General features: G+C 38.4%; 1 protein-coding gene across 1 annotated transcript in view; it reads right to left on the bottom strand.

Moving 5' to 3' along the window:
* The window catches only part of LOC137297715 (NADPH--cytochrome P450 reductase-like), a 48,301-nt gene that overhangs the window by 21,440 nt on the left and 7,017 nt on the right, over positions 1 to 19,844 (bottom strand). The window contains exon 2 of the mRNA XM_067829650.1: positions 5,935 to 6,108. Within this exon, the coding sequence (XP_067685751.1) occupies positions 5,935 to 6,065 (131 nt within the window). The 5' untranslated portion in view covers positions 6,066 to 6,108. The remainder of the gene's footprint in view (positions 1 to 5,934; positions 6,109 to 19,844) is intronic.

Raw genomic sequence — 19,844 nt, 5'->3', positions numbered from 1 at the left:
ACAAAACAATTTGTGCGCATGTTTTGTAGACAGATTCTGATCTACATAATTTTAAAAAGTACCTTAAAACCGCAACCTATAGATAGGCAATAAATCTTAACATGATTCAGGATTGCACTGAAAATTTCACACACAAAAGATTTGGACTACATATTTATAATTTTAATTCTGCACACACTAGTACAAAACCTACCATGATCACTGTTTATAATAACTGTAATATTAATCATAACAATAGCCATGATAACAAGCCAGTCATAACATATTACTTGCAGACCTGGACAATGTCACCAATCAAAACAACATGAGATCCCATCTATTCACACATTCAGCCATCTAACCCACTCATCCTCCAAAGATTCTGGCAACTGGTCATCTACATCACATACTTTGTGTATCCCCCTGGCAAGTGTATTTTGGGGCTCAGTTCCCATGCACAAAAGTATAATCCAAAAATAGCAATGGTTACGATTCACCACTTTCTGAAAGGCACTATGTGTTCATAATCTGAACCATAATATAATAATATAATAATATATCATAATATATCTACTGACGACCTGGGTTAGAAATCTTTTTTTTTTTGTTTTTTAATGTTTTTCAGTAACCATGCCTGTTGCAAGAGGTGACCAGTGGTCAGGCTTGCTTACTTAGTTGACACGTGTCATCGAATCCCAATTGCGTAGATGGATGCTCATGATGATGATCACTGGATTGTCTGGTCCAGACATTATTTACAGACCACTGCCATATAGCTGGAATATTGCTGAGTAACTAAACCACTCACCAACTCACTCATAATTTATATGTTCTGTACCTTCAAAGGGCTCAACAAATTGCACTGTGCACAGTTATCGATTTTCCAATAAACCTTGATTAGGATGTCACTGAATCTCAAGCCTAAAGCTTCTTTAAGAAGACAAAGGATTATGAATAAAACTAAAAATATCAAAGACATCTGGACAGTTGTTATCACTATATTTGTCTCAAAAACAAGGAATTAGGATTATTTTGTAACCATGGTAACATCTTGTGTGATTAGAGAAAAATGATCAATAACTAAAACGATGCGAAATGGAGACTAGGACACAGAATTTCATCAGAACTAGATCCTGTTTAAGCAACAGATCTAGTATGGCATAGACACATTTACATACACAATGCAGGGCCGTGGGAGCCGTGCCAATTTACACTCATGAGAGGGGTACACAAAGTACGCAGTCTAGACTACCAGTTGTCCGACTTTCATTTTTGTGGAAGTCGCGGTGGCTGAGCGGGCTAGGCGGCTGACTTTGTGTGCTGGCGATTAGGTGCCTGACTCTGAGGGTGCGGGTTCGAATCCCGGATGGGACTCAACCAAAAAAAAGTACTAGTATTTGTACTTTACCAAGAAAGTGAAATCCCAAATATGACATATGTTACATTGCAGGGGTTCAAAAATAGGTCAGTTTTCATTTTGGGCAGTCAAATAATGGTTTCGTACTTGTTCACTGCTACTAGATAATTTCTGCTTACAGTTTCAAACTGCAAGTAAACTTCCATTTCATTTCATATCTGCTCAAAATGCAGCTATTAAATTTCACAATGATAATAACCATTAACATCAAGTGCCACGTTGATACCATGATTTCTTCATAATTACACCATCATGAATGTGTCATACGAATCAGGGCAAGTAGAAAATTAGTCAGGACAAATTACTTTCTTCAAAGTCACTTGTCCTGTGGCATTAGGGGCTTTTAGTAAAAAACTGAACCCCTGGGTAAAGTGTATCAATCCTAATATTGGATATGCTGTGATTTGTGAATTCCACATCCTCTGCACTGAATGGTGTAAATACAAATAGAACTAATGAAGAAAAGCCCCAAAAAGAGATAAAGTAGAGGAGGGATATAGAGGGATAGTTCCCAATAGACAGATGGAGACATGAAACATAGAAGAATACATACAGGGTAGATGGATGGATAGATATATTATAGGCAGATGGATAGATGGTAGATGGACTGCAGGTAGATGGACATATACAGGGTAGAGAGATGGATGGAGACATGCAAGGTAGATGGATTGATGGAGACACACCAGGTAGATGGCTACATACAGGTAGATGGACGGATGGAGACATGCAAGGTAGATGGATAGATGGCAACACACCTGAGGTACATGGCTACATACAGGTAGATGGATGGATGGAGATATACAAGGTAGATGGATAGATGGAGACATGAAATGTAGATGAATACATGCAAGGTAGATGAACAGATGGAGATATACACGGTAGATGAAGACACAAGTAGATGGATAGATGGAAACATCAGCAGGTGATAGATGTGATATACAAGGTAGATGGATAGATGGAGATACATCAGGTAGATGGATGGATGGAGAGTGAGTGAGTGAGACATGAAATGTAGATGAATACATGCAGGTTAGATGAACAGATGGAGATATACAAGGTAGGTGGATGGATGGCGACACTGGCAGGTGATAGATGGAGATATGCAAGGTAGATGGATAGATGGAGACACAGCAGATAGATGGATGGATGGAGAGTGAGTGAGTGAGTTTAGTTTTACGCCACACTCAGCAATATTCCAGTTATATGGCGGTGGTCTGCAAATAATCGGGTCTGGACCAGACAATCCAGTGATCAACAACAAGAGCATCAATCTGCCCAATTGGGAACCGATGACATGTGTCAACCAAGTCAGTGAGCCTGACCACCTGATCTTGTTTGTGACCTCTTACAACAAGCACAGTCACCTTTTATGGCAAGCATGGTTTGCTGAAGACCTATTCTACCCTGAGACCTTCACAGATCCATCACAGAGAAGACCCAGGTTTGATTGCCCACATGGGTGCAATGTGTGATTGGATGAATGGAGATGTACAAGGTGGATGGATGGATGGAGACATGCATGCTTGGGGGATAGACAGAGACACACCAGGTAGATGGATGGATGGAGATATACAAGGTAGATGGACAGACTGAGACACACCAGGTAGATGGATGGATGGAGACATGAAAGGTACATGGGCAGATTGAGACACATCAGGTGGATGGATGGATGGAGACATGCAAGGTAGATGGATGGATGGAGACATGCAAGGTAGATGGAGATATACAAGGTACATGGATGAATGGAGAGATACAAGGTACATCAAAGGATGGAGACACACCAGGTAGATGGATGGATGGAGATATACAAGGTAGATGGATATATATAGACAAGCAAGGTAGATGGATGGATGGAAACAAGCAAGGTAGATGGATGGATGGAGATATACAAGGTAGATGGATAGATGGAGACATGAAATGTGGATGAATACATGCAAGGTAGATGAACAGATGGAGATATACACGGTAGATGAAGACACAAGTAGATGGATAGATGGAAACATCAGCAGGTGATAGATGTGATATACAAATAGATGGATAGATGGAGATACATCAGGTAGATGGATGGATGGAGAGTGAGTGAGTGAGACATGAAATGTAGATGAATACATGCAGGTTAGATGAACAGATGGAGATATACAAGGTAGGTGGATGGATGGCGACACTGGCAGGTGATAGATGGAGATATGCAAGGTAGATGGATAGATGGAGACACAGCAGATAGATGGATGGATGGAGAGTGAGTGAGTGAGTTTAGTTTTACGCCACACTCAGCAATATTCCAGTTATATGGCGGTGGTCTGCAAATAATCGGGTCTGGACCAGACAATCCAGTGATCAACAACATGAGCATCAATCTGCCCAACTGGGAACCGATGACATGTGTCAACCAAGTCAGTGAGCCTGACCACCTGATCTTGTTTGTGACCTCTTACAACAAGCACAGTCACCTTTTATGGCAAGCATGGTTTGCTGAAGACCTATTCTACCCTGAGACCTTCACAGATCCATCACAGAGAAGACCCAGGTTTGATTGCCCACATGGGTGCAATGTGTGATTGGATGAATGGAGATGTACAAGGTGGATGGATGGATGGATGGAGACATGCATGCTTGGGGGATAGACAGAGACACACCAGGTAGATGGATGGATGGAGATATACAAGGTAGATGGACAGACTGAGACACACCAGGTAGATGGATGGATGGAGACATGAAATGTACATGGGCAGATGAAGACACATCAGGTGGATGGATGGAGACATGCAAGGTAGATGGATGGATGGAGACATGCAAGGTAGATGGAGATATACAAGGTACATGGATGAGTGGAGAGATACAAGGTACATCAAAGGATGGAGACACACCAGGTAGATGGATGGATGGAGATATACAAGGTAGATGGATATATATAGACAAGCAAGGTAGATGGATGGATGGAAACAAGCAAGGTAGATGGATGGATGGAGATATACAAGGTAGATGGATATATATAGACAAGCAAGGTAGATGGATGGATGGAAACAAGCAAGGTAGATGGATGGATGGAGATATACAAGGTAGATGGATGGATGGAGACACACCAGGTAGATGGATGGATGGAGACATGCAAGGTGGATGGATGGAGATATACAAGGTAGATGGATGGATGGAGACATGCAAGGTAGATGGATAGATAGAGATATACAAGGTAGGTGGATGAATGGAGACATAAAAGGTAGATGGATGGATGGAGATATACAAGGTAGATGGATGGATGGAGACATGAAAGGTAGATGAATATACACACGGTGGGTGGATGGATGGAGATATACAAGGTAGGTGGATGGATGGAGACATGAAACGTAGATGAATATACACGTGGTGGGTGGATGGATGGAGATATACAAGTAAGACTGATCATGCTGATTGATAATATATTGATGGACGGTAATAAATGAATTTCTTTAAAATCTGGGTGAGAAACATTCAACACACAGTTTCCTTTTCCATTACTCCTTATTTCTTAATCTTCTCATCTCCCAACAAAATATGTCCTGATCAAGACTTTAAGAACAGATTACTGACCCTAATAATATTAGGACGTCATTTCTTAGGTGACATTATTCCTACCACATATCTCAACACACAGCTCCAGGCAATTTGTATGTACTTTTTAAGCAGTAATTAACATTTTGTATACTCCCACTAGTCTAAAGAATTGAGCACTTATTGAATATCCTATCCTTACTGGGTAATTAACCCTTCTAAATTTATAAATATTAATGCCTCTCAAGAGACTAAAAGTTTTTAGTCATTTTGAAATTGGAAAATAGTTGGCAGCCATTTTTGAATAAACATGGAAGTCATGTGACTATTAGACTAAGAATCAGGCTAGCTATTCTCGAAACGTTTGTAGCCCTACAAACTTCTTAAGCCCATACTTAACACATAGACTACGATCAAAGTTAAGAATTCTTAGGGCTACAAACGTTTTGAGCATAAGGGCCTACATTTTCGAGGCTGTCTTAGTGCTATGGTAATATATGTATATATGGACATTGCCTACCATTTGCTAATACTGTTGTAGTGTTTTGGTGCCACAACAAATCATATGCAAGCCAATGTAGCTAATGAAGAAAAGTACTAAGGTATTATAGACCCATTGGGTTTTAAATGATTCTTAATGTTTTTTGTACTCCATGACCAATGTAATTGAGTAAATGTGATTTTTACTGAGCAAAATACACAGCTATGAGCCTTATCTTGTGCTCTGTCAACAGGACTGGTAGATTGAGTGCGTTTAGTTTTACTGTGACTTTAGCAATATTCCACCAACACCATGGCTGGGGAGGACACCAGTCTCACTGCACCCAGGTGGGAAATTGAACCCGACCTCCAGCATTTTAACTATTAGGTTAACCCACTGCCTCAGGAATGGAAAATGTCCACTGTTCTCTCAGGACACAATAATACACTGGTGCCAAGAAGTGGTACTTGCAAATGCAAGATTTCTTCATTCAGTTAATGCAAATTGTGCTGTAAACAAAACTACTCACACAACAGTTAGACGTTTAAATGTCGGCTGCTCTTCTTTCTTCTTACGGAAAAAGAACCAGTAGATAGCGATTCCCCCTGCAGCCGACAGGATGAAGAGGTCCACAGTGGAGAACATAGCACCATCGCCCATGTTTGTCTGTGTGCTCACACTAGGGCTCACACTTGGATATTACCTGCAAAAAAGAAGTCATTAAAAATAATTTGGTTCTAATCTGGAATTGTAATGGTTTCACACCAAGCCATGGTTAAAACTGAGCACACAACTCACTGTAATGAAGATTGCATTGCAATATACTGCAGTTCAGGTAGTCATATTGCAAAAAATTGGGAACTGAAGTGTTTGACAATAAGTAACACTAATTGTACATTTTTTTTATACATTATAAGGTGGAATTACAAAATTAGGTTGAAGTCTCAAAATTAGGTTGTGGTTATGGATTCTAGTTTCTTTATCATACAACTTAATTTACAGTATTACAGTATGTCGCTTTGTCATTGAAAAACAAAGCAGAATCGTTGTTGAGAATGACTTTTAGTTAAACCATAAAGATAATAAAAAATTGACATATGTTCTTTTCCCAAAATACTGGTTTGCAGAAAAAACACGATACAAAACGCATTGTTTGAAAAGCATATTGTGACATACTGGCCATACCATGCAGGCAAACTAGCCACTAGACGACAGAGGTGGTTGTTATGATGATGTGAATGAGTAAGTTTTTATGCTGCTTTTAACAATATGCCAGGAATATCACAGCAGGGGAAAACCAGAAATGAGCATCACACATTTTACCCACATGGCGAATCAAACATGATGAGCAAACCTACCACCCCTGCTGTGTCTGTTGAGCGACACCCATGCAAGGACGGGAATGCTCCGTCTGTACTAACTGAACTAATAATAATCAGGGGTGGAAATAACCCATTGCCCGACGTCCCAGTCTAGTGGTTTCTTCTGCTGGGCCAGTTAATTTGTATATCAAGGTTTACTAGTGTCCTGTTGACTTTCCATTGTTAATCATGTTGTTTATTTAAATAATCAATAAGAGAATCAGCTTGTATAGTGGAAAAATTGTCAGGGCAAGTGATTTTACAAATGCCACTGTACCGGGGGACATTTGCAATTCAAGAATTATTTCCATGATTGATAATGTACACATGGTGCATCATTGTGATATCTACATATAATGGTTATTTATACCCAGTTTTAACAACATCTATCAGTCTTCCTGCCATATAACCTGAGGTAACAACAGACAATGAAATCATGCAATGAATACTGATTGTGATTCAAAATCTGAAGAGCAGCTACAGCGCACTTTGCTTTGAGAACAGTACATTGTATAAAAGATATATTAGGAATATTTGTGTTGTTGGGGTGTTTCCCTGTACTTCACATGCAGTTCAATGGTACGTGATTGAATGGATTTTGTTTAACACTACTCAGAGCATTATTCCACAATACGACAGTGAGGGCTTCACAAATTGTGGCATGTGGGGAATCGAACCCATGTCTTTGGCATGACGAGCAAACACTTCAACCACTAGGCTACCCCACCATCCCTCTGTTCAATTGACAATTGTACAGCATACTGATCGTCAGCTTCCTGCGGAATGTGGTTTTGAGACAAAGATGTAAGAGAAAGAAGCTTTAGGCAGAATGGAAGACTGTTCATGTAAAAAAAAACCTGTTCAAATTATTATTTTATAATCTTTCTGTCATAACAGGCAGAAGAGTAACCAAGTGGTTAAAATGTTTGCTTGTCAGGCCAAAAAGACGCAGGTTCGATTCCCCACGTGAACAATGAGTGAAGCCCATTTCTGGTGGCCCCTGCTGTGATATTGCTGGAATACTGCATAAAACCTAAATCAGTCACTCACTCATCTCTTGACTGTTGGGCCTTCCCAAATTATTTGTTTCACAGAATTGTTGTTTTGGCAACTTGGAGTAGAAAAATTGCAAACCCATTTAAAAAACAAAAAATACTTTTCCATCTAATGCATTTTAAGTAAGAGGTGCAACCCAAATTACAATTCACCGCTATTGAAAACAAAGCCTCATTGTGAACAGCCATCAGCTGACTGTTAAATCCTATATTCTCCCAATGAGCAAGGTGGATCAAGATCTAGGTTATGGGAGTTGTATCAGAGTTTATGACAATCTTATCAGATTACAGGACATCCTTGAACAGCAAAAACAGATGCAGTTTAGAAGTCACCTAAATTGCATTTTAAGAGGAATAAAAATATCACAATAACTAAAATATATTGTCCAATTTTAAAGTGCCATTCTAGGATGAATTTTGCTCAATGCACTATTATTAGTAGTACACCAGATAACCCAAGATGTCTGAGAGGCGCTATATTAGTAAACAGGACTCAAATCAGCCATTGCCAACCACATCAGCGACTGCCCAAACCACTCCATCAACTATAACATCATCAAAATCTTAGAGAAAAACCAAACAGACTACAAAATCCACAAGCTACTAGAGGCACTCCACATCATGAAGACTGAACCAGCAATCAACAGAGATGAGGGCTACCAAATCCCATTTGCATATCATCACTTGATAAAATAATTATGTACTTCAATCCACTTTGTTATAACAACACCCTACCGGCTTCCAATCTCCTATACCCTACTCCTTATTAACTTTTGGCTTCCCATCAGCTTGTGTACATCAACCCCATTAATTGCATAAACAACCCATCGTCTTCTCATTCATTGTAACAACAATTCATGTATATCCTCCTCCACAAATTTATTACCCTGTACCATTTGCTTGACAACAACATTAGTATCTATGTCGAAACGTCACACTCACTGAATAAAAGAAGTTGTATATCCATAAATCATACTCCTCATTCTTCTTCTAGAATGCCTATCACAGATATATGTTTATAGTCACATGACTTATCCAACCGGGTGCCCATGTTGTACTGGTGAACAGTCTCAGGCAATTTTTTGACAAACTCACTAGCCTAAGTTGAGACCACATGTATCACATGCACTCTGATCAATCTGCAGTTAAAAATACTTGAAAAAAAAATACCAACAGGATTCAACATATACTGAATCCCACAAGAGTTCATTACAAATTAGAAATATTTCACATAAATTACAAGTGAGTAATATTCAATCTCAAAAAATGTTCCCTAGGTCTAACTGAAATGTCCCTTACCTGGTGCCTCAACGAAATATGAATGAAGCGAAAACCTGGAAAACCTCACAGGTAATTGCTACCGATGTTCATCAATTTCATTCAGCTAACACCAGCTGGTGATTGACAATATGTAGTAAATGGTTGTGTGTTCATGTCAAACTGAGTTACTGAATGCATGCAGGCACATGACCATGAAATCTGCAGTTGCAGTCTTACAGGGGCAAGCAGCATTCAAAACAGCGACTGGCCAGGTAGCCAAATGCTCCCTTATTGTAATTCGTGCAGAGCTACAGATAACTTTTTCAATCATTGAGTTATGAACTGACTTGTGTTCATGTCATTTGGGTATCCTTATTTTCCTTTGAGTAACTAAATAAACTGTACGTCACTCAAACTCAAGGGGGTACTTTGCTATATTTCCTCTCTTGTAAAAATATAATAAAGCATAAATGTTGGTTGACGAGTTAGCTATTGAGATTTCATCTGAAATATGAGAAATGATTAGAAACTGCAAATTGCCAAGTTCACATGCTGAAACAGAACCTCTCAATATGTCACAGTTATTTTATCTATCCATCAATGTGCAAGCTAAAATCTGATATTTTTTGTCTGCACTCATGTAAGTTCAAATGTATAGTATTGATTTACAAACTTAAAGCATACATGTACCCACTAGACATTATAGGAATTGAGTTTTCACATAAAAATTTGCATAATTTATGCAGATATGTAGCTTATCTGTACCTGTTATCAAGCCAGTGATACATTGTTAAATCTGTCAAATCCAGAAGCTAGCTAAAGATCTCAAGATGATGAAGTCCATTATTATGCTGTGATTCTTCAAAGGCATTTAGAAGTTGGCGTAGTAATACAGGACAGAATTTTTTTGCTGTAAAAAATCTGTCCGCAAACATTTCGTGATATCTGTTACCACATGAAGATCAATATATATAAAAATGATAATACTGTTGTGTAAAAGAGGTTGGGAACCACTACATTTGTAGCAAGTACAAATGAAATGTTTAACTTGATTGGATAAGGATTTCCTAGTATTTGTATACAAGAAATGATTTTAAAAATCTTACATTTTGCTTTTGTTTGATTTATGTTGTTTCCAAGGGCAACAACAACTTACCTTATTCAATTACCAAAGATGACACCATTTCTTATCAATGTGCATTTTGATGCTGATGCTGATATTTTGCAGGGTGTTGATGATGTGAGCCAGCAAGATTTTTACACAACTATCCCTCCTGACTAGTGACGTTTCCAATTTAACCCATACACACTGGGGGCAAAATGTCAACAGCAGGTGATGAACAGTATTCATCAACACATGGTCATATTTTCCTTCAGACTTACATTAACATGATAAATCATAACAGTTTTGATTTAAGTTTTAGTTTTCCAGTGAAATGAAAAGCAGTCAGGATGTATCTGATTGTTAATGAAATCATTCTCAACAGTATGTATCTCAGTTCAATTAGTTCTACTGCATGTATTGATGCATAGACGAGAAGTGAGTGAGTGAGTTTAGTTTTACGCCGCATTCAGCAATATTCCAGTTATATGGCGGTGGTCTGTAAATAACCGAGTCTCGACCAGACAATCCAGTGATCAACAACATGAGCATCGATCTAGCGCAATTGGGAACCGATGACATGTGTCAACCAAGTCAGCGAGCCTGACCACCTGATCCCATTAGTCACCTCTTACGACAAGCAGTCGCCTTTCATGGCAAGCATGGGTTGCTGAAGGCCTTTTCCATCCTGGGACCTTCATGGGTCATAAACAAGAAGAGACCCTAAGGTACAATGTTGAAGTTCATTAAATAGTCATATTCAAACCAAGCCTTGTTATTTCACCTTATTCTTAACATAACACAAGATCAGTGGAACATGATATCAACCATGTGTGACTTTTGGTACCATGACAATCCTGTGACCGACATCATGAGCATCGACTTACACAACAGAGACACAATGACATGTACCACCCAGATGAAAGAGCCTCACAAACTGATACCATCAGTCATCTCTTAGGGTAGCATATTATCTTCTGTGTCTTTGTCATCACACATTTGAACCTGTGACTCTCGTGTAGTTAGTACACTCATCCTTGTGATATCAGTCCCCAGGCAGCTGTTGTATAATTGTCACTCTTATATAATCCAATCACTCATCCCTGTCGCTGTCCTGCAGGCAACAAAGGAAGTGCTACATCTTGACCTGCTTGATTACCCTTTAAAACATTCACAGTATGAACTGTCACCAGTAGTGACTGGGGTTTTTTTTTGTCTTTTTTAATACCTGATGTAACCTTCTGCACGCAAAGGGTCACAAATCAGGATAATTTCCTGAGTGTCAGACGTAAGCAATCATAACAGAAAAATACGTTTGACAGTCACTATGGGCCATGTATACTTTGAATATTCACCCTTCAGTAACATGCCGTCAAAAATCGCTATTGAGATTGATAAACATATTACACTGAAAGGACTTGTTGCTTTTTGTTGTGAGTAGTATGGTTTGAAATCAGCTGCGGACAAGTTTGGTATCACCAATGGCATCCTTCCCTGGTAGGTAAATATTACATCAATATGTACCTCAAATTCTATTGTTTGTTTCATCGGCATTCTCGCATTCTCGCAGTTGGTGAGTTAATAACTCAGCAAATAACTTCTTGTACATTGCATAGATTGATCATCAGGTTCAGTGAAGATCTATTCATACTTCCCACCTGCCTTCATCATGTGCTATATGTCATTCAATACATGCTGTTGATGATGTCAATCTGCTGTTTGTCAAAACATACATGTATACATACATCTCATCACTTGGCTACAGTCACTTACAGCTTGATAACACTGTCAGAATCTCCACTGAAACGTCACTATATGTACTGAACAAGAACTTACATCAAAAGAAACACAACTCTGTTTTTTTGTCAAGTTTTTAAATAGAAGATATAACTATGAACATTTACTTCTATGAGGTTCTATTTCTTCGAAACTTGTGTTTCTTTTGCTGTTCAGTATTATAATTATCCATAGCGTGATATGCTTCATCATTTCTGATACAACTGTTTTCAGAATTAGAAGTTCATTTAAGGATTATTTCCATTCCTGACTTTCATGCATATTAACCTGCATAAAATATCACCAAACGCTGACCTTTTGTCTGTGAGTGTCAGCCTCTCCAGCAGAATAATGGCTTATTACATGTCAGTCACAAACTGGCACATCCTAATGTCACCTCTCCTCCAACTGGATTGGCCAGCTGCTCTCTTTTTAAATTTGCTTGAGAACACAATACCGACATTGTACACCATTATTCAACATACCCAAGCTGTGAAGATCTGGGATAGAATTGTTTTTCAGCATCCCCTGCTTGTGAAGGTCTGGGATAGAACTGTTTTTTCCGTAGCCCATGCTTGTCACCCTAAGAGGTGACAAATGGGATCAGGTGGACAGGCTTGCTGACTGTTGAAACGTCATTGTATCCCTATTGCATATATTGGCGTTCATGTTGTTGATCACTGCATTATCTTAAAGATCTTCTCCGGACTCAACATTTAAAGACCACCATATTGCTTGTATACACAGAAGTTGCAAGATTTGTTTATCAATCCAGTCTGTGTACGGAAAGTTACGGAAATAGATAACTGTTTAATCCAAAACAGTACCTGCATTTATGAGCTACAACATCTTCAGTACTGCCTGTCAGTGGATTTTATTAAAATATTTACATGAACTACATCATTTTTTGAATAGTTATGATACTGTTGGACAAATATCTCATCGCTGAAATGAACATCTTTTACAGAAAAAATGAGTGCGTCACTGAGTGAATACGGTTTTATGCCACCTTCAGCAATATTCCAGCAGTACTGCCATGTGTAAGATAAGTTGGTTATATCTATGGGACCAAACATCATCATATTACTATTAGTCATGCATGAAGATCTGTGTTCCAATAACGTGATCAGAAATATCACAGGGCGGGACACAAGAAATGGCTTCACACACTGTACCTATGCAGGGAATCAAACCCAGGACTTCAGCAAGATAAGCAATCACTGTAACTACTAAGCTATCCAACAAACCCCATTTTCTCCACATTTCCTACCTATACATTTCCCTCTTCACAGAAAACTTTCCATTGATGAGTTGTTTGTGATTCAGTGAAACTCATCTATATTCGAAAATATTCATCTGTATTCGAAAAATCATCAACTCACCTTTTCAGAATATAATAAATTTTCTTTTGCTTGAAGTACATGACACATTTGTTGGATAACTATTCAGTTCTGGTGAACAAAAGAGCAAAACTTACCTCTGAAATGTGAAAAAAAACTAAAAAGAGTTGTTACATGAAACGGGCTACTTTCTGTTTGTTTTTTGCTGGTAAGTCAGGACACACAAGTCAACAACTAAACCTGTAAATCTCTTTTGTATATCTGGTTTGCTACAGATATGTTTAAGTGCATATTTTGGAAATTTCAATGTGCATTTTACACAGACATGCAGCTTACCTAGATTTCGGTGAACAAATAGTATCTACTAGACTTACATGTAGTATCCTATTCACGTACACAAAGGTTACCTCACAGTTCTTACAGTCTCACTTACCTATTGTTAACTAACGTCAACTGGGCCGTGGGGCAAATGTATATCTATTGGCAGACATGTCAAGTACTCCTTTTTATTGTACAGATTCCCAGCAGCCACTACTGGTCGCAGGACGTGACAATGGATCCCAGTCTCCTACTGTGTGCTCAGAGAATTGTTATTAACGATGCTATTGTGAACTGTGCACAAATGAAAGAGCGGTATGTACAGCAGTATTATGAAATAGCAGTAATAGACAGTAGCCTAAACAAAGGACAGGTAAGGCCTGTGTCAGTCATGTGATGTAGATTCTAGATACTGGCTGGACACAGTGGTTACGTGACTCAAGCCAAAAGTGTCAAACAGTTACAGTTCTTGACTTCACAACTGAAAAGTGTACCTTTAGGAACAGACAATGTCTTTAAGTCAAGAACTCCCAACATTTCTAGGACTATTATGTTTTTTAATGTGTACCTCTGTGCATGCAAACAGACAGTTCATTATTACCCCAAATAACCCAAGATGCCTGTGGGGCGATAGAAACTGGTGGAGTGAGTGAGTGAGTGAGTTTAGTTTTACGCCGCACTCAGCAATATTACAGCTATATGGCGGCGGTCTGTAAATAATCGAGTCTGGACCAGACAATCCAGTGATCAACAACATGAGCATCGATCTGCGCAATTGGGAACCGATGACACGCGTCAACCAAGTCAGCGAGCCTGACCACCCGATCCCGTTAGTCGCCTCTTACGACAAGCTGAGTCGCCTTTTATGGCAAGCATGGGTTGCTGAAGGCCTATTCTACCCCGGGACCTTCACGGGTCAGAAACTGGTGGAAGGTTATAGTCACATAAGAGAGTGAGTTTAGGTTTACGACGCATAGCAATAATAAAGCTATACAACGGCAGGCTGTAAATAATCAGACAATCCAGTGATCAACAGAATAAACATTGATCTGCGCAATTGGGAACCGATGCCATGTGTCAACCAAGTCAACAAGTCTGACCACCCGATCCCGTTAGTCACCTCTTAGTCTTACTCAAGTATAGTCGCCTTTCATGGCATGCATGGGCTGCTGAAGGTGTATTCTACCTCTGACATTCACAGGTCTATGGTCACATGACTTTATCCACCACATGGATCACCTTGGGTAGGGATTAGGGATTTTTACCCATTAAAGTACAAAAATATCCCATTAAAATTTCAACATAGGGAGAAATTCCCCTTACCCATGTATGTTTACATAATGTAAAATTATAGAAATATGCAATAATTTCCTCTGACAATCCTTATGCCACACACATAAAATGGGATAGTGAGTGAGTTTACTTTTACGCCGCACTCAGCAATATTCCAGCTATTTAGCGGTGGTCTGTAAATAACCGAGTCTGGACCAGACAATCCAGTGATCAACAACATGAGCATCAATCTGCGCAATTGGGAACCGATCACATGTGTCAACCAAGTCAGCGAGCCTGACCACTTGATCCCGTTAGTGACCTCTTACGACAAGCATAGTCGCCTTTCATGGCAAGCATGGGTTGCTGAAGGCCTATTCTACCCCGGGAGCTTCACTGGTCAATATGGGGTAGAATATTATGGGTAAATCTTGTATTTCAATCTATGTTGACTGGTACCTCTCGCATCCAACTAACTCCATGGATGATAGACAGACGATACATTAAAGGTCACATGTAATGCAAGACACAACTCTGCAGATTCTGATACCTTTTGGTATGGATTTACAGTATCAAATTATCAAAAATGCAAACTCTGGTGATAAACCTGAAAAATAATGCAATGGAAAAAAACCCAACAAAATCAGAGTTCAAACAATTCATTAATTTCACATCAGCACTGAGGTGAAAAGTGTTTTTGAACAGCTGTACTGCAGTCTGCACCCGTGGTAGTGATAATGTTCCTGTGTCTTGAACCTGGAAGGCAAGCGATGCATGCAAGGATTATTGCTGCAGTTGAAGTTGGAGAACAAGATATGCTTCTTGGGATGACAATCATCTTGGGTCTGCAGTAATAAAAATACTTGCAGATTTGCAAACTAGTTTTTCAAGAAAGTGTAGCATTAGAAATACTAGTTTACTTTTAAAAAATTGTTCAGTTTGGAAACTGAAACGTTTTTAATACATGTCCATGGAAACAGAAAAATATGTTGATTCTGACAAGCTGTCTCTGTCACAGACAAAACGCAATGTGTTTTTTATTGACACCAATGTGTCTGTCTGCCTATCGGCTAATGATGATATACAATACACAACTTCAATCACTGATCACATGCAATTTGAAATGAACACCAATCAGGCATCCCATAAACAAAATACACTGATTTATGGCTTGTGCACCTGTGTTCTGTCCCTATCACATTACATAATTACACAGACAGACAGATATGATGCTTGTGCACATGACATATTTTTATGTCTGTGGGGTTGCAAAAATACTGCATCCATTTTTTTCGGATGACTGGATCAGACAGAAACCGGTGAAAACTCAGATTGTTTCATTAGTTATGCTTTGTACTTACACGAACAACAGTTTCCACTCATGCAGTAGTTCACCATCTCAGAATTTGTTGATTGGATCAAACACAAATGCAGAGAGTGTGTATTTACAAAACACAACATCCCTATAATGCAATGTTTCCGTATGGATTCTCATATCCATTTTTTTCGGATGACTGGATCAGACAGAAACCGGTGAAAACTCAGATTGTTTCATTAGTTATGCTTTGTACTTACACGAACAACTGTTTCCACTCATGCAGTAGTTCACCATCTCAGAATTTGTTGATTGGATGAAACACAAATGCAGAGAGTGTGTATTTACAAAACACAACATCCCTATAATGCAATGTTTCCGTATGGATTCTCATACTGATGTCACTCTCAATTGACAACGATATATGAATCTAAACCCAAATATTGCATCAAATACAAAGAAGAAGTTGTTATTCATAAAAAATCTTACTCTCTTACTACTCACCATACTTCTAAAATGGCAATGAAACAGGCCCTGATTTCTCGAAACAAACTTAAGTTTTTACTTAAGTTCAAGTTTTTGCTCAATCTGAGAAAACGCAGGAACATGCACTTTCCAGAATGAACAAAAATCAGTATCAAACTCAAACTAAGTAGACAATCCGAAGTTGGTGGACAGATTTCTTTACTTGTTTGGACTTGTTTGTTTGAAACAATGCAGTTGAGTTAAAAATTCAGCTGCTTCAAATTGTCAAACTCAGTTTGAGATTTGAGTGAGGACTTTAGTTTGATTCGAGAAATTGGGGCCAGATCATCTCTGTACACACACTTTGAGCCTTCAGTGTATCGGCAAATCAATCAGTCAATGAAAAGTCTCACCCACCCTGACAGACTTTTTTTCTAGTAGACTTTGGGCATGTAAACCTAAGTACAAAATATTGCACTTCGGATTGGGTAGGTTGAATTCTTCTTTCAGAATTTTTTTAGAAGTAAAGAACAAACTAATACCACATTTATCAATGTTTATTCAAAGAAGACTGTGACCTTCATGTCGATTTTCTCCATCAGAACGACCTATGTCTGTTGGTGCTGGGAAGAAATAATGGTGTCTGAAAGCTTATTTTGTTAACATCACTAAAATAGATAGGATCGGCACCAGAAATCAAGAGTCAATCTGGTAATTAGAACCAATTTTTTTTAAGCCTGACTGCAAAGCATACATTGTGCCAGTTACCAGTATTTCGCTGTAAACAACCATTTGTCAATGAAAGTATAGCAGGGCAGTGTGAGAACTTGGCTCTGTCTTTACATTCGAAAGTTTCAACACACTTACATCATTTCAAAAGGAGAGTTATCACCGATAACCTACCCAATCAAAAGTGCCACAAAAAGATACTATTACTAACCCAAATCTTCACGGACCTCAGCATGTATAACTGAGATTTATAGTATCCTATGTAAAAGCTATATCATGGATACATGATATTTATACCAACAAACTGGCATACATGCTATAATATGTTTATTTCATCACTGTCACAGCACTTGTTCATCATGTTCATCATGATGATATAGCAAGTTACAGCCAAACCATTCTATTCTAGACCAGGAAGGAAGGATGCTTCAAGGTTTTCTGTGATGTGCAATTGCATGTCAAGTATGCACAAATGTTGAAAGTGGACGCAGAAAAAAATTCACTGGATATAATATTATATTATTCGATGTACCCACAACATATCTGTGACTTTGCTAAATGTTTGGTTGTTTTTTTTTTTCAGAGAAGTTATGTACATCATTCCATCAGTCCACATCATCAATGATTCTTTCCAAGAAAGTTATCAAAATGTACACATCTCCATACTGTTGCTTCACGGGACCCTCATACTGTCTTCAAAACTAATAATTTGGGGTTCCTATGGACCCCCATGTTTGTGGGTCAAGGTAAAACCATGATGGTTTAATGTTATTTGTGGCCTCTATGTCAAGGTCCTGACACAATGATTTAACCATCCATTAAATATAAGGGGGACTACTTTATTTTTAATGCAATAAACATGATTAAGTGCCAGTCCATAATTTTGAACATATTTTAAATTTTAATTAATTTACATGCAAAAAGCTTTTCTTGATTCTGATGATTTTAAACATCATTGTCAACATGGTTGATACACACATTTGTGATTAAAATATATATTAATAGAACAAGTGGTTTATGAAGTATGAAAGGGGACATGGCCAAGAGTGAGTAAGTCAGTTCAGTTTCACACAACATTCAACAATATTCCAGCTGTAGGGAAGTGGTCTGTACATAACCAAGCCTGGACCAGACATTCCAGTGATCAACAAAATGAGCATCAATCTACCCAAGTAATTTGGAATACAATGACATGTGTCAACTACATCAGCAAACCTGCTAGATGCCTCGAAGATCAATTCTAACTGGGATCTTCGTGGGTATCAGGAGTATGATACTGACATGTATTATCATGCTCGGCACTTGGGCAGATGGGACAAATGCTATCCCATCTTTATATAATATGTGAAAGACATTGAATGGGCAGGTTTCTTTCCAAATATAATTACAACATTTTTCAAAAGCTTTATTATTATTAGGATAAAAAATAGTCAAATTTTGTTCATGATGGATTCAGTTGGTTTGTTGCCCCACTCAGCAATATTACTACTATATGGCAATAGTCTGTAAATAATCAAGAGTGGGCCGACAATACAGTGATCAATAGCATGAGCCCCAATCTACACAACTGGCATATGAGGAAATGTGTCAGTCAAGTCAGCAAGCCCTACTGGTATGCAATCAATTCTTCATCAGTCTTTTAATTAAGTAGTGACCATGGTCACTGGTCATGGTTCTGCTGGACAAATGCTTAGTTTCTGAAAACATATACACCTGAAAGAAACAAATAAAATTGAAAAGGAGTGACACTGAAGCAGGAGATTCCTGACCAAAAATTCAGACTTGCTTTATTCAGAGCATCTGCAATTACTGGCATGGGAAATAATATGGTTCAGGGACTGTGAGACATAGTATCTCATAGCTTGCAAATCTCACGAACCAGTAACAGCCAACAGCTAAACTAATCTGCCATGGACACATTTCTCTCCAGAAAACTAATAAGTGGTTCGTTTGTTCTGCTTTACATTAATTGCAATTAGTCAAGCTGTGTTTGTTTACTTTAGTTTATATACGTAAGTCATCTTTGCTAATTGTTTTTCTCAGGTATGCTTGCTAATTGTATGTTTGTCAAGAGACAATTAGTCTATTTAATTGCAAAATCCTTGGTTATATAAATATATATCAACAGTCTGTGTCAACATGTTGATTATTAGCACACAGATATCCAGCACTAAGTAAACACTTTTTTCACATTTTGTGTTATCTGATGACATTCACTAGGGCAAAATAAAACCAAAAGTGATCTGTATTCATTGACAATTTGTAAATCATGTTTACTGGTGCACAACGAATAGAGCTTTAAGTAACTGAAGTACAGATTCTGGAATAATTGCTTTTGTGAAGCTACAAGCTAGAGTTAATGGCATCGGAATGATGATTAAAGCACTCATGTGAGAACATAAAATAGTCAGAGAGACAATGATCAGAAATAAGTTATATAGAAACA

This window comes from Haliotis asinina, chromosome 1, assembly GCF_037392515.1.
Source record: "Haliotis asinina isolate JCU_RB_2024 chromosome 1, JCU_Hal_asi_v2, whole genome shotgun sequence".
NCBI classification, from domain to species: domain Eukaryota; kingdom Metazoa; phylum Mollusca; class Gastropoda; order Lepetellida; family Haliotidae; genus Haliotis; species Haliotis asinina.
Note: the sequence above shows the minus strand (reverse complement) of the source record. Positions and strands in the feature narration are given on the sequence as shown.